This window comes from Manis javanica, chromosome 11, assembly GCF_040802235.1.
Source record: "Manis javanica isolate MJ-LG chromosome 11, MJ_LKY, whole genome shotgun sequence".
In the NCBI taxonomy this organism is placed as follows: domain Eukaryota; kingdom Metazoa; phylum Chordata; class Mammalia; order Pholidota; family Manidae; genus Manis; species Manis javanica.
Window position 1 is genome coordinate 94516550 of NC_133166.1, and position 25797 is coordinate 94542346.

General features: G+C 37.2%; 1 protein-coding gene across 2 annotated transcripts in view; it reads right to left on the reverse strand.

The window, feature by feature from the left end:
• Positions 1–25797, reverse strand: part of KCNK2 (potassium two pore domain channel subfamily K member 2) — a 127638-nt gene that overhangs the window by 35771 nt on the left and 66070 nt on the right. For both annotated transcript variants that reach the window (XM_073216922.1, XM_017650883.3), the window contains exons 4-5: positions 14681–14841; positions 13825–14011 (exon numbers count right to left, since the gene is read on the reverse strand). In XM_073216922.1, the coding sequence (XP_073073023.1) occupies positions 13825–14011; positions 14681–14841 (348 nt within the window). The remainder of the gene's footprint in view (positions 1–13824; positions 14012–14680; positions 14842–25797) is intronic.

Here is a 25797-nt window from a genome sequence, read left to right on the forward strand (position 1 = left end):
TTATCCCCAGAAATTGCCTTTAGGTCTCAATATGAAGTCTTTTTCATTAAACTTGGTACAATTTACTGCCTGCCTCACTGAGCAATAACTGTCAGTCAAATGTTTTCCTTTTCATTTTTTTTATTCCACGTTTGTATAATGCATTGTATAGCCATTCTGGATCTTGAGTCAAATAACATCCCGGTTTGTCCACAGTCCCTAGGACTTATGAACTGTATGGGTCAAATTCCATTTAGTTAATCATGCACACAGCTCTCTGTTCTCTTGTGAGTTCTCTGAGAGTCACTGGCTGAATCGGGGGGTGACCAGATCCTTCGCAGAAGTTTCCTGTATAATAAAACAGAACAACTACCAGAAAGAGAAGGAGGTTCCCTGTTTAACTTAATTGTTGCTCCTGAATTTCAAACATTCTGTCCCACAGGAACAGGAACTAGAGCGATCATTATCACAAGTGAAGCCCAATGTCTAATATCCAGTATGTGCTCACTCTCTGAATGAACAAATGAATGAATGATTAGTACAAGACACTTCCTAGAAGTCACGTAAACCCCTTCTGATCAAAGCAGTTTCTCGGAGTCATTACTGTGGTCCTGGTGGCAGTGACTGTACTTAAGCGGATATTCCACTATGTGTCAAGTACACTTGCGTTGTTGAATTCCTGACAGATTTTTACTCAGTGATCAGTTCAATATCAGCAATTTTAATAACAGGCCCCTGACATAGTGGCAAAACTTTTAGGCAACATCAGGAATTATTTTCTAGAGGGTCTCTACGATAACAAACTGTTTTGAACGAAAAGGCTTGCCACGGTTTTTCGACAGAGATGTATATGTTTTTATGATAAAATCCTCTTTCATTAAGCAAGCTCTGAGCAACTCCACTGAATGAGTCATGTTTTTTGGTTAAAGGAAAGCAGTAGTGTGGTTACTAAAAACTGCATTTCTAATAATGACTTTGAAAATGTAATATCAAGAAAGCTGAATTCAAAATATGAGGTATACAAATACATTAATGTCAGTCAAAAAAATGAATGATGTTACAACTGAAAAATTTTGTAAAAATTTTAGAAAAGGTAAATGCACCATAAGTAGAATTTTTACCTGGCAAAGTCCCAGATTTTATTTTCAATACAGAGGAGCCTTATTAACCCAGTAAGCATTCAAAAACTACATGTGAGATGAACAAAACTTCATTACTCAACTAAATATACTAAATTCCACTGATCAAAATTCCAAGAAGATATATTTGAATGGCTAAATAAATTAACGCCCAGATGGAAAATGTGTCTTCATAATACAACCATGAGGATTTCTTAGAATATCTACATTTTTTACTAAAATTTTCGATGTTTACTAGCAAAGGAGGTAATGTGAGGACACTGTGCACCTGTAAACTTGGCTTTCACTCATTCATATTATCTCTTGTAAATTAACCTCATTTATTAAAAAAGTATATTTTTAAGGACTTCCTTAGCAGCTTCAAAACAAGCTGTTGGAAATTTGTTTCTTGGCTTGCATGACCCTTACATTTATTAAAGTAGATACTAGTTTTGAAGAACAGTTCTAAATTGTGTTAAATTAGGTAATGATTTGACTTTTCTCCAATACTGAAGAATCAACAATTTATTTTATTTTTTAAATCATGGACTTGGAAGAGAAGTTGTAAAGCCTGAATGAGTCACTCATTTCCCTGTAATTAATATTATTTCTTAGATTTTAATGAAGTCCTGGTGTAGCTCTCAGTCTATAAGGCAAACCTGATTTAGCAACTTACCACCCCAGACTACTCATCAAATGGAAAATAAAATGACAAAGGTTAAGACACTGAGAATAGGAAATCAACAGTTGATTCTTAAATATAATTTTTGCCATTAACTTTAACTTACCTCTAAATTTGACTGTACATTATTATAGGCACTGCAAGAATCAAGTAAATGACACTTTGCTAAATAATTTACTTTCTTCTCACCTTTTAGGAAGGGTTATTCTGCAAGCACTACTCTTAGTAATGGCGGGGAGGAGGTTTGGGGGAGCAGGGGTCTGCTTATTCATATGCAAAATAAGTGTTAGGGTGACCCTGTAGGCTCCCAGGTCCTTTGTAGCTTTAGAACTTTAGAGGACTAATGAAAGAACATAAAGGGCCATCAGGAAGGAGCAGAAACCAATCACCAAGGAAACTGATCAGCCACTAAAACACCTCCCTTGCATAAATGTAAATATGAAATTAAAATTTGCCAGGAGATCTCTTCATGCGGAAGAATAACTAAATGCTGAATTCTATGTTCAGTCACTTACATAAAGAAACCTGAGAACTGTGTCTGTCTTTACTGGTAGTCCCTAAATGCTTTTGATTTAATATCACAAACAGTGAAAAGATTTTGTGCATGCAAATTAAAAATACGTTTGTTTATGAGTTAGAAATCTGTTATGCTCTAAGATAGTATATCATGGACACTATGACATATATAAAATAAAAAGTAAGGAATGAAGCTTAAAAATACATGAAAATAGGAGTTTGTTCTGTTTCCTTTCCTTGGGTGAAAGTTTATTTTGCATGTTCTTTCTTGCCCATTGCCAGCACTCTGTTCTGGTCTGAAACACCACCTCATCACTATTGCTCTTGAGATCCTCCTAACAGTTACACCAACGTTACATTCAACCTGTATCCTAACCATTTAACATCACTTTCTAAAAGTTACTACTTTTTCTTTAATAAGAGCACAGTTTAAAGGACATATTCTTTAATGCATCTTCAAAAAATGTTTAAGTACAACAATATAATTGAACCCTAATCCTATTCAGAGCAGGCTTGAGAGGGCATCATTAGACAGTGAGTGTGCACTGCAAGAAGTACACCCTTGTTTTCTTTTGAGGTTTATAGCCCAATAAAAGATGAGAAGGTTCAAGTTAGAGCAAAGCCTCTTGCCTTTCCCTGGAAAAAAATACCAAAATTAAGTAAGAATACTATCTGTAGTGACATCTAATAGCAAGAGGGAAGGTACTGGAAAGTAAAAACTGATACTACCCAGATGGGATATTCGCCTGTGCTCAATGGCTAATTTTTACTTTACAGTCACACAAGGTACTCAGATGTAAAGGCTATTTTTGTGCATTCTATTGAAACTGTCTGAGGCAGTCTTTTAAAAGACACTTAAAAACTTCACGATTTTTGTTTCTCCAAAGACTCTTGTGAACGGCACATGTTTCCCCATCCAGCCTTTGCGACATCTACCCCCTCACCCGAGTTCTCATTCCAAAAATACTCCCTGGGTGCAAGCATCTGCCATGCAAGGACTGCGGTAACCGGGAAAAGGACTCTACAGCTTCACAAAGACCAAGCAAGCAGCCACCAAATACACAAATTAAAGGCAGAGAGATGAGTCAGCAAAGCTAGTGTCAATCTGTCGCCTCTCTAATTTATCTTTCTCGGCATTTGTCACTTTCATCACATCAAATTCCTTTCCTCATTATTAGCAAGGTATGTCCCTGTCATTTTTTTTATAATTTCCTAGGCAAAATGAAAACAATATAAAAGTAATGGATTTAAAAAGGGCTACAATATAATAAAATCCTAGTAATAATAAGGATGTTTACTAGAGTGCAGATCATGCCAGGCAAATACACTTTGTTACCTTGTTTCACCTCCATGGGCCATGTACCACCATTCTGAATCCATGATTCAGGGTCCCCATTAATCACACAAGGTGCTTTCATTGAACTTCTGTCCTAATGGAGAGTGGCTACCCAGAGACCCACATGATCTGGACAGTGTCAGAGTGTTGATTTCCTAAGGTTAGTTGAACAAAATTTTTTTTTCATCCTCTACAAGACTGTAAAATAAAAATGTGTTTATTTAAATCATGGACTTGGTAGAGAAGTTGTAAAGAGAAGCCTGAATGAGTCACTCATTTCCATGTAATTAAAATTATTTCTTAGATTTTAATGAAGTACTGGTGTACTGTGGTCACAAATACAACATTATTTTATGATTCCACCCACCTTTTTTCTTATTTAAGATTTTTAGCTTTTTAGAGGGCCACATACTGGACTGACACAGTCTGTCAATTAATTGTTTGAAATAACACACAGGTACTGTCTGGTATCACTGAAATTTGCTGAAAGAGTAGAGCTTAAATGTTCTCACCAAAAAAGAAAAAGGGATAAATACAGAATCTAACAATAATTAAGTAGATGGGGAAATCCTTTCATAATGGGGACCTACATTAAATCGCTATGAGGTACATTTTAAATGTCTTATAATTGTGTTAGTTAAATTGCAGTAAAGCTGAATTTCTATTACTATTCATTACTACAAAAAAAATAATAAAATAGCACATGCAATCAAGGCTGCTGATCTAAAAATGAGTGAGAGACTTATCACCTAATACCTATATACTCCAGAGTTTTTATAGACCCTCCTAATTACATTTATAAAGTGATACTAGAGCAAAACATTAACATACTGTAAGTATAAATTTTATCATCACTATATCTCACTTTCTACTATGTTGATGCACTTTTCATCTCTACTTGGGATGATACATTTCAATTATGTATCTTCATCATGAAACAGAAAAGAGGGTATATTAGGACAGAAGCTTGGCTTCTTACATGGAGCTACAAATGTCTGAAATTCTTCTCTCCATATTTTACTAATTAGAAAACTAAAAGATCTCCAGCAGAGTGAGTGCCCTTCTTTCCAGGGCCTCCCCCGAAGGACAGAGATGTGTGTACATAGTTGACCAAAAGCAAAGTTTCACTTATGAAAATATCCCCAACTTCAAGGGCATTAAACATTTCCCAGAAAGGAGGGCTTTGCCAGCTTAAGCCAGCATTAAGAGATGAAATATCAGCCTTCTCTGAGATTGTATAGAACTGTACAATATATTTTCTTTTCTGAAAATATTTAAATAAGAAATTTAGATCAAGAAACAAGTAAATAACTGGAAAATATAAAAAACTCTCCCAGACTAGTGGGAGCCAAGATGGCAGCATGAGTAGAGCAGCAGAAATCTCCTCCCAAAACCACATATATCTATGAAAATATAACAAAGACAACTCTTCTTAAAATACAGACCAGAGGACACAGGACAACATCCAGACCACATCCACACCTGCGAGAACTCAGCACATCACAAAGGGGGTAAGATACAAGCCCTGGCCCGGTGGGACGTGAGCACCTCTCCCCCCAACTCCCGGCAGGAGGACAGAGGTCTGAGCAGGAGGGAGAGGGAACCCAGGACTGCTGAACACCCAGCCCCAGCCATCCGGACCAGAGTGCAGACAGTGCATACGTGGGGTCCTAGATACTAGGGAAACAGGGCAGCAGGACGGGTGAGTGGGTGCCTGAGGCTGACACTGGAGAACAAAAAAATGGGACCGGCCTTTTTTTTTTTTTTTTGGCGAGTGCTTTTTGGAAGTCTTAAAGGGACAGGGACCCCAATACTAGGGAAACAGGGCAACAAGACTGGTGAGCGGGTGCCTGAGACCAGCGCCCGAGGACAAAGAAAATCGTGCGTTTTTCTTTCTTTTTTAAAAAAATTATTTATTTAATTTTGTTTTGGTTTTTTTTTTGTTGCTGTTATTGTTTAGGTTTGGAGACTGCTTTTTGGAAGTCTTAAAGGGGCAGGACAGGACATTTAGTCCAGAGGCAGGGAATCTGGGGATCTCTGGGCACTCTAACCCCCTGGGCAGCAGGGAGCACGGAGGCCCCTTACAGAGATAAATAGCCTCCCAGCCGCTCCCCTCCAACGGGGCTCTACCATTTTGCAGCAGCAGCTGGAGCCAGGTCACACCCACAGCAACAGTGGAGATAAACTCCATAGCAGCCGGGCAGGAAGCAGAAGCCCTGTCTGCGCACAGCTGCCCAGCACAAGTCACTAGAGGTCGCTATTCTCCCAGGAGAGGAAGGCCACAAATCAACAAGAAGGGAAGCTCTTCCAGCTGTCACTCGTACCAGCTCTGCAAACTATCTCTATCACCATGAAAAGGCAAAACTACAGGCAGACAAAGATCACAGAGTCAACACCTGAGAAGGAGACAGACCTAACCAGTCTTCCTGAAAAAGAATTCAAAATAAAAATCATGAACATGCTGACGGAGATGCAGAGAAAAATGCAAGAGCAATGGGATGAAGTCCGGAGGGAGATCACAGATGTCAGGAAGGAGATCACAGAAGTGAAACAAACCCTGGAAGGATTTATAAGCAGAATGGATAAGATGCAAGAGGCCATTGAAGGAACAGAAACCAGAGAACAGGAACGTATTGAAGTTGACATAGAGAGATAAAAGGATCTCCAGGAATGAAACAACACTAAGAGAACTATGTGACCAAGCCAAAAGGAATAATATTCGTATTATAGGGGTACCAGAGGAAGAAAAAAGAGGAAAAGGGATAGAAAGTCTCTTTGAAGAAATAATTGCTGAAAACTTCCCCAAACTGGGGGAGGAAATAATCGAACAGACCACGGAAATACACAGAACCCCCAATAGAAAGGATCCAAGGAAGACAACACCAAGACACATAATAATTAAAATGGCAAGGATCAAGGTCAAGGAAAGAGTTTTAAAGGCAGCTAGAGAGAAAAAGGTCACCTATAAAGGAAAACCCATCAGGCTATCCTCAGACTTCTTGACAGAAACCCTACAGGCCAGAAGAGAATGGCAAGATACATTTAATACAATGAAACAGAAGGGCCTTGAACCAAGGATACTGTATCCAGCACAATTAGCACTTAAATATGATGGAGGGATTAAACAATTCCCAGATAAGCAAAAGCTGAGGGAATTTGCTTCCCACAAACCACATCTACAGGGTATCTTACAGGGACTGCTTTAGATGGGAGCACTCCTAAAAAGAGCACAGAACAAAACACCCAACATATGAAGAAGGGAGGAGGAGGAATAAAAAGGGAGAGAAGAAAAGAATCTCCAGACAGTGTATATAACAGCTCAATAAGTGAGCTAAGTTAGGCAGTAAGATACTAAAGAGGCTAACCTTGAACCTTTGGTAACCACGAATTTAAAGCCTGCAATGGCAATAAGTACATACCTCTCAATAGTTACCCTAAATGTAAATGGACTTAATGCACCAATCAAAAGACACAGAGTAATAGAATGGATAAAAAAGCAAGACCCATCTATATGCTGCTTACAAGAAACTCACCTCAAACCCAAAGACATGCACAGACTAAAAGTCAAGGGATGGAAAAACATATTTCAGGCAAACAACAGTGAGAAGAAAGCAGCGGTTGCAGTACTAATATCAGACAAAATAGACTTCAAAACAAAGAAAGTAACAAGAGATAAAGAAGGACACTACATAATGATAAAGGGCTCAATCCAACAAGAGGATATAACCATTCTAAATATATATGCACCCAACACAAGAGCGCCAGCATATGTGAAACAAATACTAACAGAACTAAAGGGGGAAATAGACTGCAATGCATTCACTTTAGGAGACTTCAACACACCACTCACCCCAAATGATAGATCCACCAGGCAGAAAATAAATAAGGACACGGAGGCACTGAACAACACACTAGAATAGATGGACCTAATAGACATCTATAGAACTCTACATCCAAAAGCAACAGGATATACATTCTTCTCAAGTGCACATGGAACATTCTCCAGAATAGACCACATACTAGCTCACAAAAAGAGCCTCAGTAAATTCCAAAATATTGAAATTCTACCAACCAATTTTTCAGACTGCAAAGGTATAAAAGTAGAAATAAATTCTACAAATAAAACAAAAAGGCTCACAAACACATGGAGGCTTAACAACATGCTTCTAAATAATCAATGGATCAATGAACAAATCAAAATAGAGATCAAGGAATATAGAAACAAATGACAACAACAACACAAAGCCCCAACTTCTGTGGGACGCAGCGAAAGCAGTCTTAAGAGGAAAGTATATAGCGATCCAGGCACACTTGAAGAAGAAAGAACAATCCCAAATGAAGAGTCTAACATTACAATTATCGAAACTGGAAAAAGAAGAACAAATGAGGCCTAAAGTCAGCAGAAGGAGAGACATAATAAAGATCAGAGAAGAAATAAACAAAATTGAGAAGAATAAAACAATAGCAATAATCAATGAAACCAAGAGCTGGTTCTTTGAGAAAATATACAAAATAGATAAGCCTCTAGCCAGACTTATTAAGAGAAAAAGAGAATCAACACAAATCAACAGCATCAGAAATGAGAATGGAAAAATCACGACAGACTCCACAGAAATACAAAGAATTATTAAAGACTACTATGAAAACCTATATGCCAACAAGCTGGAAAACCTAGAAGAAATAGACAACTTCCTAGAAAAATACAACCTCCCAAGACTGAACAAGGAAGAAACACAAAAGTTAAACAAACCAATTACGAGCAAAGAAATTGAAACGGTAATCAAAAAACTACCCAAGAACAAAACCCCGGGGCCGGACGGACTTACCTCGGAATTTTATCAGACACACAGAGAAGACATAATACCCATTCTCCTTAAAGTGTTCCAGAAAATAGAAGAGGAGGGAATACTCCCAAACTCATTCTATGAAGCCAACATCACCCTAATACCAAAACCAGGCAAAGACCCCACCAAAAAAGAAAATTACAGACCAATATCCCTGATGAATGTAGATGCAAAAATACTCAATAAAATATTAGCAAACAGAATACAACAGCATATCAAAAGGATCACACACCATGACCAAGTGGGATTCATCCCAGGGATGCAAGGATAGTACAACATTCTAAAATCTATCAACATCATCCACCACATCAACAAAAAGAAAGACAAAAACCACATGATCATCTCCATAGATGCTGAAAAAGCATTTGACAAAATTCAACATCCATTCATGATAAAAACTCTCAGCAAAAGGGGAATAGAGGGCAAGTACCTCAACATAATAAAGGCCATATATGATAAACCCACAGCCAACATTATACTGAACAGCGAGAAGCTGAAAGCTTTTCCTCTGAGATCAGGAACAAGACAGGGATGCCCACTCTCCCCACTGTTATTTAACATAGTACTGGAGGTCCTAGCCACGGCAATCAGACAAAACAAAGAAATACAAGGAATCCAGATTGGTAAAGAAGAAGTTAAAACTGTCACTATTTGCAGATGATATGATATTGTACATAAAAAACCCTAAAGACTCCACTCCAAAACTACTAGAACTGATATAGGAATACAGCAAAGTTGCAGGATACAAAATTAACACACATAAATCTGTAGCCTCCCTATACACTAGCAATGAACCAATAGAAAGAGAAATCAGGAAAACAATTCCATTCACAATTGCATCAAAAAGAATAAAATACCTAGGAATAAACCTAACCAAAGAAGTGAAAGACCTATACCCTGAAAACTACAAGTCACTCTTAAGAGAAAATTAAGGGGACACTAACAAATGGAAACTCATCCCATGCTCATGGCTAGGAAGAATTAATATCGTCAAAATGGCCATCCTGCCCAAAGCAATATACAGATTTGATGCAATTCCTATCAAATTACCAGCAACATGCTTTAATGAACTGGAATAAATAATTCAAAAATTCATATGGAAACACCAAAGACCCCGAATAGCCAAAGCAATCCTGAGGAAGAAGAATAAAGTAGGGGGGGATCTCACTCCCCAGCTTCAAGCTCTACTACAAAGCCATAGTAATCAAGACAATTTGGTACTGGCACAAGAACAGAGCCACAGACCAGTGGAACAGATTAGAGACTCCAGACATTAACCCAAACATATATGGTCAATTAATATTTGATAAAGGGTCCATGACATACAATGGGGAAATGACAGTCTCTTCAACAGATGGTGCTGGCAAAACTGGACAGCTACATGTAGGAGAATGAAACTGGACCATTGTCTAACCCCATATACAAAGGTAAACTCAAAATGGATCAAAGACCTGAATGTAAGTCATGAAACCATAAAACTCTTAGAAAAAAACATAGGCAAAAACCTTTTAGACATAAACATGAGTGACCTCTTCTTGAACATATCTCCCAGGCAAGGAAAACAACAGCAAAAATGAACAAGTGGGACTATATTAAGCTGAAAAGCTTCTGTACAGCAAAAGACACCATCAATAGAACAAAAAGGAACCCTACAGTATGGGAGAATATATTTGTAAATGACAGATCCGATAAAGGCTTGACATCCAAAATATATAAAGAGCTCACACGACTCAACAAACAGAAAACAAATAATCCAATTAAAAAATGGGCAGAGGAACTGAACAGACAGTTCTGCAAAAAAGAAATACAGATGGCCAAAAGACACATGAAAAGATGCTCCACATCGCTAATTATCAGAGAAATGCAAATTAAAACTACAATGAGATATCACCTCACACCAGTAAGGATGGCTGTCATCCAAAAGACAAACAACAACAAATGTTGGCGAGGCTGTGGAGAAAGGGGAACCCTCCTACACTGCTGGTGGGAATGTAAATTAGTTCAACCATTGTGGAAAGCAGGATGGAGGTTCCTCAAAATTCTCAAAACAGACCTACCATTTGACTCAGGAATTCCACTCCTAGGAATTTACCCTAAGAATGCAGCAATCAAGTTTGAGAAAGACAGATGCACCCCTATGTTTATTGCAGTACTATTTACAATAGCCATGAATTGGAAGCAACCTAAATGTCCATTGGTAAATGAATGGATAAAGAAGATGTGGTACGTATACACTATGGAATACTACTCAGCCATAAGAGGGCAAATCCTACCATTTGCAGCAACATGGATGGAGCTGAAGGGTATTATGCTCAGTGAAATAAGCCAAGCAGAGAAAGAGAAATACCAAATGATTTCACTCATCTGTGGAGTATAAGAACAAAGGAAAAACTGAAGGAACAAAACAGCAGCAGAATTACAGAACCCAAGAATGGACTAACAGTTCCTGTGTGGTGACCTCCAATGAGTTCTACACAATGGTATAAAGGGCATATCAAAGTGTGGGCAAAGGGTCTGTTTGTGTTTATACAGAGGATCAAAGCCTAATTTGGCTACCCAGAAAATAAACTAAGATACGATATGAAGAAGAACTTCCAACATCAGCACTCTCTGGAAGAGTCATACCAGAAGATGATCATAAAAAAACCTCAACAAAGATCCAGGCAATGCTACAGTTGTAGCTGCATCCTTCCCACCAGTTCCTGGACTTGCCATTGGAATGATGAAGGAGGTATCTAAGCTGGCCTGTGCTTTCACTAAAACAACAAATTTGACTGGATCTATACTGTTGGAACTCAACCAAGAATTAGGAGAAGTACAAGTTGTAGTGCTCCAAAATCTTACAACTACAGACTATCTACTGTTAAAAGAACATATGGGATGTGAACAGTTCCCAGGAACGGGTTGATTTAATTTGTCTGATTTCTCTCAGACTGTTCAAGTACAGTTGGACAATATCCATTATATCATAGACAAATTTTCACAAATGCCTAGGGTGCCTAACTGGTTTTCTTGGCTTCACTGGAGATGGCTGGTAATTATAGATTTGCTTTGGTTATGTAACTGTATTCCTATTACGTTAATGTGTGTGCGCAATTTAATTAGTAGTTTGAAACCTATACATGCTGAAGTTACTCTACAAGAAGATATGTCAAAGAAATAATCAATCCTCCCATGTTTTCTTCCATCTGCTCCCTCTATAGCTTTTCTTCTTCCTTCCTAATTACAACCTTTAAATAGAATTTATGCCTCATATCGAATTTACCGAGTATCATAACTCCTCCAAGTGGTAAAGATACCTCAAGACAAATGCTGGGCATAGAAACCACAGGGCATAAACCTGCAAAGAAGTAAACCTTTTCAAACAATATGGCTTCTCTCTCACTTACCAACTTTACATTTCCCTGTATGGCCCCGGAAGATGACTGGTTAGCCAGAGACGGGTAAGATTCCTCAAGGGAGGAACAACCTAAGAGAGGCACAGTCACAGGGCGGCCATTAGGTGAGAAATTGGGGATCAACAGAGGTGAGGCTTAGAACCTCACCCACCCCTGTTTTGAGAGAAATCTTCTGCATCCGTGGATGTTTTAATGCCCTTGTCTAGCTTGGATTAACACATAGTCTACAGGCACACACCTGATCATCTACATTTGCTCTCTTACAACACTAAACTATGTTTTCTACCTTTATCTTGCATCTACCTACCACTTCAGCATTTTATTAAAAATGAAAATAATAATAATAATAAAGTGAGAAATGTGGGATCCACAGATAAATCAAGTATAAAAATCAAATGAATATTCATATTTGACCTGGTTGTTTATAGTTCATAATGCCATAATGCGTGATCAAAACCAAAAGTTTCTGTGATGACTGCCCTTGTACTGTTCGCCATGTAAGAACTTATTCACTATGTAAGAATTTGTTCACCATGTAAGAATTTGTTCATTATGCTTCAGAAGACTGGAGACTGACGAGAATTAGGCTTGGGGTGGATTAATGATTGTGCATTGAGCATTGACTCCCCTATATAGAATTTTATTGTTGTTAAAAACCATTTGATCAATAAATATGAGAGATGCCCTCTCAAAAAAAAAAAAACTCTCCTAGAACTAAATTAGTTGGCATTTTATTCTGGGAAGTTTATGAGCATATCCCTAATACAATGTTGAGCATGTTTTTCTAGTATTTCAAACTGGATTCTTTTTCAAGAATGGCTTAGATTTGGGGGTAGTTCATTAAAATGATCCATGATAGAGCATCACTACACTTATTTTACCACCATTATTATAGTTTATTTAGAAATGGAATTAGAGCAATAAAAACTGGATAGTAAAACTGGGAAAGAACTTTACAATGATAGGAAGGGAAGAACTAACAGGTACAATAATGAAGCAAATTGCAATTTAAACAACATCTATAGAAAAAGAAAAAATATTGAGACATGAATAAAGAATGTGAAAGACTTTAGCTAAGGTCAGAAATATTGTCCTGAATACTGAAAGTTGAATGAGGTAAATAGCTTCGTGAACAGAAGGTTTGAAGCAGCTACGAGTATCTGAAGGTTTCAGGTGCTAAAAACTAACACATGAAAAGACATAAGTAAAAAGAGCAAAGATAAGTTAAACTCAAATTTTTGTATTATTAAAAAATAATTAAGAGAGAGATATTTGGTTTTTGAAATTAGGGTAAGTATATAAGATACTGAACAGCAAGCAATTTACATTTCTTTCATAGAATGAAAACTAAATTTGTAACTGCTCCCTTCTGCTTATCTCCACTGTCACAGAATGACCTTTTTTGGGGGGCTCTGTCACTATCATGGGTTAAACTGTGTTTTCCAAAAAGAATGTTGAAGTCCTAACCCTCAAGCCTCTCACAAAGGGGCTATTTGGAAATAAGGTCCTTGCAGATGTAATCGGTTAAGATAAACTCTTACTGGATGGAGTGGGCTTTTAATCTAGTATGACTGGTGTCTTTAAAAAAGAGGAAAAAGTAGATGCAGCAACAGAGACACAGAGAAGGCCATGTGATGACGGAAGCAGAGATGGGAGGGATGCAGTTGCATGACAGGGATTGGCAAGGACAGATGGCCTCCACCAGGAGCTAGAAAGAGGCAAGGAAGGCTTCTACCTAGACTCTCAGAGGGATCACGGACTCACTGACACCTTGATTTTGAACTTCTATGAGATGATGAATTTCTTTTGTTTAAAGCCACCCATTGGTGGTACTTTGTTGTGGAAACCTCCTGAAGCTAAGACAGTGACTATGTTGTGTGCAAACTCAAGGGAAAAATCTAACTAAAGACCACAGGTTAGGAGAGCAGTGTCAGTGCCAGGAAAAACTTACCTGCAACATAGTCACCAAATCCTATGGTTGTTAAAGTGATAACCACAAAATAAATGGCGTCCAGAGCACTCCAACCTTCTATGTGCTTGAATATGATTGCAGGCAGAGCAACAAAGAGTACACAGCCAAACAGTATAAATATGATTGTTGAGATGATGCGAATCTTGGTCTGACTTACATTCCACTTCTGCAGATGAGAGAGAGAAACTGATTGAATAGGCTGATTACTGGCTTACCTGCAAAGCCAACCCAGATACGTTGTTATCAGCAAATTAGAAGCGAGAATGTTTGTTTTCATTCCCTTTTATAATTAATTTTCAATTGTCTTTACCTATAAAAATTGGGTGTAACATAGTAACTCAAAATAGTCAATGCTAATAATGGTGATACTTTGCCCTTACATAGCTGTGTATCAGGTAAAATACTTTTGAAGGTAAATTACATTTGACCTGAGAATATGATTAAGATTTACATCATTCTTTGTTTACTTGAACTACCTTTGAAATATTGCAGTTCTATAGACATACAACTGATTGTGGGCCAAACACAGTCTGGAAACATGAAAATGGAGAAAACTGAACCATGGATTAAATACAGCTGACCCTTGAACAACATGGGGGTTAGGGGCACTAACTCCCTGCATAGTCGAACATCCATGTACAACTCTTGACTCCCCAAAAACTTAAGTATAAAAATAACTATACAGTGTGTTATATAGTAATAGAGGTACATATTAATTATTCTGGACAACCCCAAAATTAAATGTCTAACTGTGCCTGAGGTGATATAAAAGTTATAGTATTTTAAAAAAATCAAGCAATTAACAATCTGTAGTTAAAAGGTCGTCAATACTTACAATAAATGTATCTTCCACTTTTGCAATTCCTTTTCCAAATATGGTCCCTAGTTGATCTCCAACTCCAGCCAACAAAAAACCAAAGAGGGGAATTCCCAGTAAGGCGTAGATGATACAGAATATTTTCCCCCCTTCTGTGCGTGGTGAGATGTTTCCAAATCCTAAATACAAAAGAAAAAAAATTTAGCTGTTTATAAATGAGTACTAGTTTAAAACATGAACTCAAGCTTGATTCAGAAATTCCCAGATATTGTAAGATATCATCTGAGACTCCAACTAGTTAAGAATCCCTTTGTATTACAGAAACGTTTAATATATTCTAATATAAGCTACTCTTATAAGCAAACATTTCAATAATGTTCCAAGTATGGTGAATGTTCCAATTAAACTAGATGATGAATATTGAGAAGGCAACATGCTTGTATTTTCATTAAATTTACTTCTATTTCTCATCCTGATAAACCTGTTCACTATAAAATTTTCATTGGCATTTATTGATAAGTGTATTGCCTTAATTTAAGAGAATTCAAATATGCTTATAAAATATTTAAAGATTACAGTTTCATAGCAACTTTTAAAATTTTGTTTTCACTCAAATACCTACCAGAAAGGAATAAGTAAAACTTATTCTTTTTTAAAGTTCTGAGGATTTTGAAGGCTTTTCAGTTTTGTGTAAGTATGTCTACTTGTCATGATAAAAACTGTTTTAAAGTGTAGTTCATCTTTATTTTAAAATGTATTTCAAGTTTCTTTTTTTTTAAATAACAATGTCTATACACCTGTTTGAAGTGAAGAATGTATGCCCTCTAGATACTCTTAATATGTAATCCTCTCATTGTCCTTCATATTACATTAATCTCGAATTTATTTTTAATTTCCTCTTTTATTCAAGAATGTGGACAGATATTTGAGGACTGGCTTTTTGTTACTTTTCAGTTTTACAACTATTATGGTCAAAGAATGTGGTCTGTATGATTTTTACTTTTGGAATCTATTGATATTTTCTGGCTTTATAATGGCCAATTTTTGTATTTGTTTCACTGTTGTCTGGAAATAATATGAATGTTCTACTTGTTGGCTACAGAAAAGGCATATATCATCAAAAGGCTTCATATCATTACCCCAAATCCATTCTTGTGGTTCCCTCAAAAAACCTTCCCTTGGGGAGCGGAGATGGGCTAATATTTTGTCATTTTAACCCATATTTATCCCCTCATATTATTTCTATCTTTCTCTTCCTTCTACTCAGCCAGTTTGGTGTTCATTGTTAGCCAATTCATCTCTAAAGGGTTCTTTATTTTTCTTTTTTTTAAGGTATTTGATTTTCAAGAACTTTGCCTTTTTTCATTAGACTGTTCTTATGCCATAAAATAATAATTGTATTCTTTGTTTTTAAGCATTGTATCATGTATTAACTCAATTCCTTTAGAGAAGTTCTATGCTTCCTTTATGTGAATTTCTTCAAGTGTTTGAAAGTTCCTGGTGGTATTGTCATACTTGCAAGCACAGTACAATATTAGATTGTGGCTGAAATGTTATTCCCCAGCCTCGGGGAGAACTGTGGTTGATCTGGTGCTGTATGTAAGATTCTCTTGGAAGGAACCTCTGGTTGAGGCAGTGTTGGACAGAAGGAGGGGAATGGCATCTGAATGGGCTTTCATGCACGTGTGCGTCTCACGTGACTTCTGAGAGCAGGGTCTCCAAATTCCTCATGGCAGCTACCAGTTCACAGCTGCCTCACTGCCTCTCAGGCTCACTGCCTGCTTTGGGAATATCTGTACTATAACTCTGAAAAGCTTGTATTCACAGCTTCATTTTGGAGGCAAAGACTGGAGACAGCTACTGTGCAGTTAGGATTAGCGTTTGTATAGCACTTGGATAAGTTTACAGCCTACTGCCCATTGGCTCACTCCTGTGTCTAATTTTGGCACCTTTATGAAGTTCCCTTAGAAAAATTTTCCTTTTGGAATCCTCTGTCTTGCTTCTGTGGGAGACATGGGCTCCTTAATTCAAGAAGATGTCATTTTCAATCTGAATGTTTATCCCTCAAATCCATCACTGTGTGGCTCCCTTGTAACACCTTCCCTGTCTTTAAGCACACTATGGGTTTTTTTCACATTATTTTTATGTTTTCTGTCATCTTAATGCATCTGTTTGATTTTATGAGGTAAATGCATGTTTCTAGCTAACAGCTTGTAAGAGAAATCCATGTTTGTACCAGACAGGGAATTACATGTATGAATTTACCAATGTCTTTTAATATGTTAATTACTGATCATCTAATAAAAAGTCCATAGATTTATAGTAAGATATGCAAACATCATGATTTTAAAAGCATTTTAAAGTCTAAAATTAACTGATTGAAAGAGATACCAGAATAAAAAATCTGCAAAAATTTGGCAATATCATTATAGCTATTCCAGGATCCATCGCTCACTAGGTATATTACCTTGGCAAATCATTTTCTCATCTGGTAAAAGACTATATTGTTACTATCATCTACTTTATCAAGTTGTAAGAACTAAGTAAGGTATTACATGAAGAGGCTCAGGAAATTCTATTACACTGTATGCTCAATATAAATTAGGTGCTATAATAATAGTTATTATAATTACTATTAGCAATATTATTGGTAGGAACAAAGATTAGTAAATCAGTGCATTTAGCCCCATCAGTCTACACACTAATAGCCAGATTAATGGGGTCATTATTATACAATGCTCTCCGCTAATGTTCTGTCAGATAATGGGTGCCATCCTTTAGAAGGATCATTGGCCAAATAGCATGGATGAGGAAGACAACTTTTCACATATAATGGTAGCTGATTTCAACAATCTGAATGAATAAAACACAGAAAAGGCAACAAACCTACTCTGATGCCCAAGGCAAAGAACAAAAGTAATGGATGCAAGCGACAGGAAGTGATCTCATGCTAGGGTAACTGCAGCCCAAGTACAGTGAATGGCTGTAAGAAGCAGGCAGAACCCAGATCCTCACAAGCAGCCTTTGACATTTTGGACTGACACAGGACTAATATCTGATCTGCAATCTACTTTCAAATGTTGCCAATTGTTCTATTAATGTCTGTGGGTAAAATTTCAGTATTTCCAGACTCTCTCGCCTGGCCTTAGTGTATCTCCATATTAATAGGTGTTTCCAAGGGGTGGAGACAAGTCGTCCATCTCCATATCAATAGGTGATTACAAAGTGGGTGGAGAGCTAGTGGGCACCCAGACCAGAGAGGTATTTTGGGGGGTCCTTCTTGCAGGCAGGTCATGAGACACACAGGCGAGCAGAAGTAGAAGACTGCTTGTATGCAGTAAATGGTTTCTCCCACTTTATTTCTCCCTTTGACTGATTTTGGCTTCAAAGGTTATGTGCCCCAGGCTGGGAACATATTTTCCCTTTCTGAGTTACAATGTCCTTTGTTTTCCTATTCTACAATACAATTCAAGATTGTGCATTACATTCCATTGGAATCTCTTTAGTCTCCTTTAATCTTGTGGAATACTTCCTAAACTTTGCTTTGTCTTTCATGACTTTGATGCTTTTTAAACAAGACAAGCCAGTTATTTTAGTTCATCTGGTACTTCCTCACAAAGAGGTTCAGGCTATCCAGTTTTTGCAGGAATACCACTTAATGATATTCGGTCCTTCTCAATGCATTTCAACCCAAAGCACATGATGTCAGTTGGTTCTATAATAGTGATCTTGATTTTGAGTTCAATTAGGTCCACTAGATTTCTCCACTGAAAGTTACTATTTTGTCCTTTGCAATCAATACCTCATTTATGGAGAAACACTTTGAGAGTATGTAAATATTCTGTTCAAACTTTTACCTACTAGTTACAGTATCTGGAACAAGTGCTAGAAAAGAAAATGAAGACAGATGAAACAATAAGCTAGTAAATAAGATAATAGTCATTTAAAAACATCTCAAATGTGTGTTGTATATATACTAAGGATATCCTTTTAAAATATAAATGTGCTTTTACATTCTATGTAGAAGAAAAAAAAGCCTAGAACTTTCCCCAGTGGATCCCAGTGAAGTGAGGGAGGTTCTTGTCCACCACCGTCTTGTTCTGACATGGCTTCAGAAACTTCCAAGGGTGGAAAAGGACTCAGAAGTACATATATGCTCTGCTCTGAGGATGACAAGGGGCTGAAAGCCCTGGGGAGACAAGGAAGAAACCTTGAGGCAAGAATGAAAAGCCTGCCACACTGGACTCCCAGACCTAGGGAAAACTGGCAGGACTGTGGGCTCTGGTGTAAGGCACCTGCACATTTAACTCCCTGACCTTCCACCTGCTCTTACCACTGATGCTTCGGAAAACCAAACACCAGAGCAGTATGTGCAAAGGACCCATCCAGGGCAAGTGTGAGAAAGGCCCAGAAATATGTATCGAGGTAATCTGAAGAAGAAAGAGGCCACCCCAAAGAGGAAAAAGAATGTTTAAACAGAACTATTTTGGGTAGTGGACCATTTCTGTATGTTAATCCAAGAATGGAATTCAGCGACCTCAGCCCTATCCTCTATTCTAACATCAGTAAGCATAGTACCGAGAACAAGAAGGCCTTGGGAAGTCAGCAGGGTGGACAGTTTTGACACGGATTCTCTGGTTATTCAGGGGAGTCCTGTTGAGATCCAACACTGGTCTTTATTGCCCCTTCAGATGAATGACTATGTGGTCTGAGGAAAGACAGGCATCTGCGTTACCATATTCCATCCCGTTTTCCCTTTTTGCATCAGAGAACAAATGTCTTCAGAGTTACATCCATCAGAAGTAACCTACCCCCAGGAGGGATCAGGTATAGAAAATAAAAGAACAACTTAAAAAAAAATTCTGACTGGGGCATCGCTAGAAATGGGCCCTATAAATTTAAACAGAAATTTTTTTGCTTAAACAATAAAAACCTCACTGTCAGAGGGCTCAATTTGATCTGCCCCATGCAAGTTAAAAGAGCATAAGAATCAAGGCTCCACATTTTCACCTAACACTGATTCATGTTCAGCCTGGCAGCCGTAACACAGCTTCAAAAAACTTGACTGGATTTCCGCTGGAAGCCTATTTACATGATCAATAAAACGGCCCCAAATCCAAAGAGAATTCTAGATGTCACCAATCTACCCTTCACTGATCAAAAAATAAAAAAGGAGAGCAGTTCCTTCTGGCATCCTTACACCTCACATTTTTTATCTGTATAACAAAGTTAGCAAAAGTCATCTGAAGGGAGTAGGAAGGATGGATCATGATATTTTTCTCTGTCTTCTGCTTCATCTTCCAAATATTTCTTTCACTGCCATTCTGCTGAGCTCTCTGGCTGAATCCATGCCTCAGAGGTGGCATCTCTTACAGTGACCACGCCCCAGTGGACACACACACACACACACACATACACACACACACACAGTGTCCTAGCAATTTTCTGACATAAGGGGCATGCCTACCACTCCCCAAACATCTCCCTAAGAGAATCATATGGGTGTGGGTGTTCAGGGGATGGTTCCTCATGTTTTCTGCCCTCTCTCTACATAAGATAAAAGTAGACTTCCCTGCACAGATTTACTACATGATCTAAACAAGGAACAGACACTGGTTAAAATATTTGATAGTATTCATGGATTTTGAAAGGTAGCCATTGACTCCAAGGGATCCAGTATTCTAAGCTTTTAAAATCATCTTTGTGATTGTCTGGACTTCCTGACCCTTCTCCTGCTCATTCAACAGTGTCTTCATTGCCTCAGGGTGAAAAAGATGGGGATAGCAAGAAGAAAAAAGGGAAAAAAAACAACATTAAGTTTTGTTTTCTTTCAATTCCTAAATTAAGGTGTTCACACTCAAAAAGGTTCTCCTGAGGAGGGGAGCTGTCAGTTTATGGCCTAACGTGTGCCTAACAAAGAGAATGCAGTCAAGCCAGCTTCCAAAGAGTTTGAGGGAATAGAGAAGATTGCAGATTGATGGGCATGAGCTTGGAGGAGGGAGGCTGGGGCAGAAAACAGAGGGCAGGACCTAGGGAAGGAGAGGGGTTCTCAGGTAAACTGGAGCTTCCTTAAGAGTTAATTGCTGTATTTTTAGGAATTTTTCAAGACAGTTGACTTCACATTGGTAACTTGAGATCAGCCATAGTAGTAATATTTATACCACAAAAATCAGCAAGCACTACAACTTAGGGCTTTTCCCCGCTCAGCCACCTACTATTTACCAATATGCTACAGAATACGATAGAGTCAAGTTTAAGAGACCATACATAGTCTGTGCCAGAGATCTGGATGGAAGCCAGGCCAATGCCTGCAGGCCACTCCTTGACATGCATGTGAGTCCATCACTAGAACAGCTATCATCTCTTCACAGCACTTTCAAGCACAGGGGCCAAGGGCAGGCCACCCCAAGATGTGCCATGCCTTGTGATGTGCAGATTATTTCCGAGTTGAAAACAGTCAAGGTTCAAAGACTCAGAAAAACTGACTGTCCTCTTGGTCTAAAAAGAATTTAGATAGAAGGTATGCTAGGGGAAAAGAGCTATCACCATAGATTACTACATTATAATATGAACTGCGGTTTGGATAGGGAGGGATATGGCAAAGCCTCTTAGTTAAAATTCCTCTGTGTCCCATTGTTTCTGTGTGGCCCAGCAAACATTTGTTTACATTTGTTCACCAAACATTTACTCTTTCCTCTTCCTGTGAATTGTTTCCCTTTTCCTTTGAAGTCTTAGACCATTTCCCCCTTTCAGGAGTGACAGAGGTACCTCACTGTCCCTGACTGGCTTTGGAACCTACCTCTATATAGTCCCCATTCATATGTAATTAAACTTTGTTCTTTTCTCCTGTTAATCTGTCTCATATTCATTTGATTCTTAAACCAGCTATAAGAACCTTGAGAGGCAGATAAAATTCCTTCCTCCCCAACATAGGGAAGAGCCTTCCATGGAAAGCTACTGTGAGGCCATTGTAGGTAGAACATCTGCCAGGAGCTCACATATACCACCCCTAACTGAACAGTCCCAAGTGGGCAGGTCACTTTTCAGACAAAATTTATTAATATTACCCCCACTTCAAGAACTGTGCACACTTGGAATTATTTAATTATTTGCAACAATCTATTTAATGTCTATAACCCACTTGACTATGAGTTTCATGAGTACAGACACTAATTTATGATTTATTTATATATATATTTAACAACTATAATTCCAAAGACTTAATGGCTTATTAACTAGTGAATAATTGACAGTTAATAAATATTTCCTTACTGACTGACAGACACATAAACATAAAAAACTCACAATATTTTAGATAGAGGATAAAGAAAAAGAAAAACATACAGAGAAATATATACAATATTTCTGTGTGGGAATGTATAAAAAATAAAATTGCTCCCCCACTAATTGATAAATTTACTATCTTTGCAATGAAAATCTCATAGTTTTTAAAACTGTACAATGTAATGAAATGATTCCAAAATTCATCTGGAATAAAATTAACAATATTAGTAAATATTTACAAGGAAGACTAATGTGAAGCAAAGTTTACTTCCAAATTTAAAAGCAGTATCTGTAATTTTCATAATGAAAAGTATGTGGCAAATTAATGAATAAAAATAACATAAAAAAGGACCCCAGCATATAAATGAATTTCATATTTGATAAATATATCAAATATATTTGAGTTGATTATTCAGTAACTACTGATAAGATAAATAGTAAGCTACTTAGCAATAAATTATGTCCTTATCTCACATTATATGCTAAATATTATCAGATGGATTAAATTATCAAATATAAAGAAAATATAACCATAAAATATTACAGAGAAAGGATAGAAGAATAATTCTCTAAGCATAACTCCTAGGGAAGAACAATAAACAAATGAAGGATAAATATGACTCACAAAAATATAATGCTGCTGTATATCTAAAGAAGATAATAAACTCCAAGTAAAGGCCAAACAATTTTTGCCAAAAGGCTATTAACCCTAAAAATTTAAGTAGTTATTTTACTAGCAGAATGAGTTTATTTGAGAATAGCGGAGGCATTGCAATTCGGGGCAAGGAAACTACGGCAAACGATAGGCCAGTCCCAAGAGACAAAGGGAAGGTCAGCTTTGTATTAGGTTTCTGGAGGGACTTTGAGGAGGGCTGTTTTGAACCAAAGTTCCTTGGAGAAGAGTTCGAGGCTGTGACGGTTTCTCATTGGTGGCAAGCTGTGGTTCCTGTGTTGTTGCTGAGGTAGGGAGGTATCTTCCTTCTTTCCTTAAATACAGGACATGAAATTCCTATGTGAAAAGTATACCCACCTCCTTGTCAAAATAAAGGGGAGATCTCCCTTCCTCCTGCTGGGTATGCAGGCTGCAAGCTGTGGTTATCAGTGTGGGCTCCCGACTCTGGACTTCCCGACTCCGAGGTTGCCTTTACTCATTTTCACAAAGCTGTGAAGAAAGGTCCAAATACCTCTGTTGCTGGTCCTATCAGGGCCCCCCTTGGTCAAAGAGCCAAATTTCATTTCATTTTCAGGGCTTAAGTTGGCCCAAACCTATCATGCTTATACTTGGGATCTGAGATGTTCTCCCAATTTAGCATTCCACCACAGTTACATAAACCTTGGGTTGTTACTTAAGAATATATGTATTACTGGGAAATATCAAGTGTCTGTTATAATAAACTGATAAACCCCAAATACATATTGGTTCTGTGCGTTTGGGTTATTTACTGAAAGCCTGTCAAGTCAAGCAAAACTTGTCAAAAGCAACACTTTGAGATAATAGTAGCCTTTCTACCCTCTGTGTGAGATTTACTGAAATTAAGTAACATAGTTAAATTGTTTGGACATGTTGGCAGCAGCATATACTCTAGATTTAAGAGTTCTGTTCGACTAATAGGCAATTCATGAAAACCTTTAAACTCTCAACCAGCTTTCCATGTGGAGACGGTAGTTTATGATTTATTAACAGCAGCAATTTCAAAAGCAACAATAATTTGAAATTGGATTGCTATGGACCCTTCTAGAATTAAACACACTTTTTAAAATATCTAAGTAATTCTGACCAAAAATTTAGGAGATAGGACTCTGTTACCCCAATTCCACAGAGACAAAAATCTAGATAAGAAAAAAATGCATACTCTTATTTTTCTCTGATCAATTCTATATCACAAAGTACTAAGCTATACATAGAAAAGAAGAAATCAAAAATTGCAACAACTATTAGTATGATTTAAGCCTGTTCCATGAAAATCTTTCAATAAACTCTACAGCCAATCACTGTGCTGGATACTCAAGGCACAAAGATGAAGAAAATACTTCAAAAACTGCAAATTATTAATAAAACCAAATAAATATGCCATCTACCAGCTTGTCTTTAAATACTAATGAAGATACATGAAAATGGACAAAGATTTACTACACAGAAAACCCCAGGATGGCAGCAAATATGTGAGAAATATTCCCATTAAAACACTGTACTTGAAAAGCTGGGTTACAATGATTTGGTCCCATGTTTACATTGATGTCTGAAATACAAGAGCTAGCCAATTAGGAAGTAGCTAAGTTAGGCCTATTTAAATGCGAAGTGTACTCAGAAGCCATAACTGCTCTCAATATGCAGCATCTGATAACAGAATAGACCCAAGAAGAGCTTTGAAATAACTCCATATTGGCACAAAAACTGTTAATGTCCTATATGAGAAGTTGAGCAAGGATCCGAGGATGAATGAAGAGTGAGGAGTGAAAAGAGAATGAAAAAGAGAGGAGAATACGAACTATCCTACTCAACATGGGCCTCTAAACAAAGTCCATAAATAAATCGCATGTAAAGAAACATAAGACAATCAACACCTAGAGGAGGAATTTACTCCAAATGAAAATAATTTCATAAGAGAGTCTGAATTAAATTTTGATCATAGATATATGAGAATACAGGAGATTGGAAAAAAAACATATTTTTTATTAAAATTATGCAAAAGAAATTATAAAAATATGAACAGGTACATAAGGAAAGGAAGAAATCTTAGAAATGAAACATATTAGCTTTTTTTAAGAAATAAAATAGATGAAATAGACTGATGCGGGTGAAGAAAGAATTAGTGATTTTGAAGGTGATGCTGAGAAATTCACATAGAACACAATGCAGAAAGGAAAAGAGATTTAAAATAAAAACATAAAGGAGTTCTTAAGAAACAGAGACATGGAGGAGTGAGGGACCTCAACAATCAGATGAGTTACAGAAGAAGAAAATGATCTAGCAGAGAAATTATATTTAATATATTGTTAGTTGATAATTTTCAAGAATTGAAGATGTGTGGATTCATATTGAAATTGTACTCACTGTTAAATATAATTAAACAAAAGTCCACATGTAGACACATCAGAGAAACCAAAGAACATAGGAATAAAGATAAAATCTAAAAAGCTATCAGATAGAAGGAGGGAAAAGTTGCTTACAAAGGAACAACATATGAGCAATGATAGTCATTGGAAAATATGGAGTAATATCTTCAAAGTGCTAACAAAACATAACCATCATTCTGAAATTTTTTATTTAAACTTTCAAAGAATGAGAATCCTATTTTAACATTTTTCAGATGTACAAAGTCCAAGAAACCTTACCACTTCAGGAACCCTTACTAAAATAACTAACTGGGTGTTCTTGAAACATTATATACTTCAGAAAGGATAAAAACAGAGAAGGAAAACATGGCATAGGAGAAATAGGGGTGGGTGGAAATGGAAAAAATGTCAGAAAATGTAATAAACTATTCATTGTAAAACATACGCATGCACGCACACCCACACACACACACACTAAAGTAAACAATGGACAATAGTAACAAGATGATGGGAGGACGCGGATGCTCAATAAGTAAGTTTGGCATTTTTTTTTTTGCTAAAATGCTAGAAAATGAAGTGTTAGCCAAAAATGTGTTCAAGGTAATGGTAACCACTATCAATCCAACCAAAGAATAGGAAAGCAGAGAAAAAAGAAATAAAGAAGGAGGATGACATGAAATAATAGGATAGGAAAGAAGCCAAATATATCAACAATCACAATTTATGTAAATAGGTTAAAGATGGAGATTGTTAGAATTCATAAAAATAACACAGATCAGATGAAAATAAAGGGA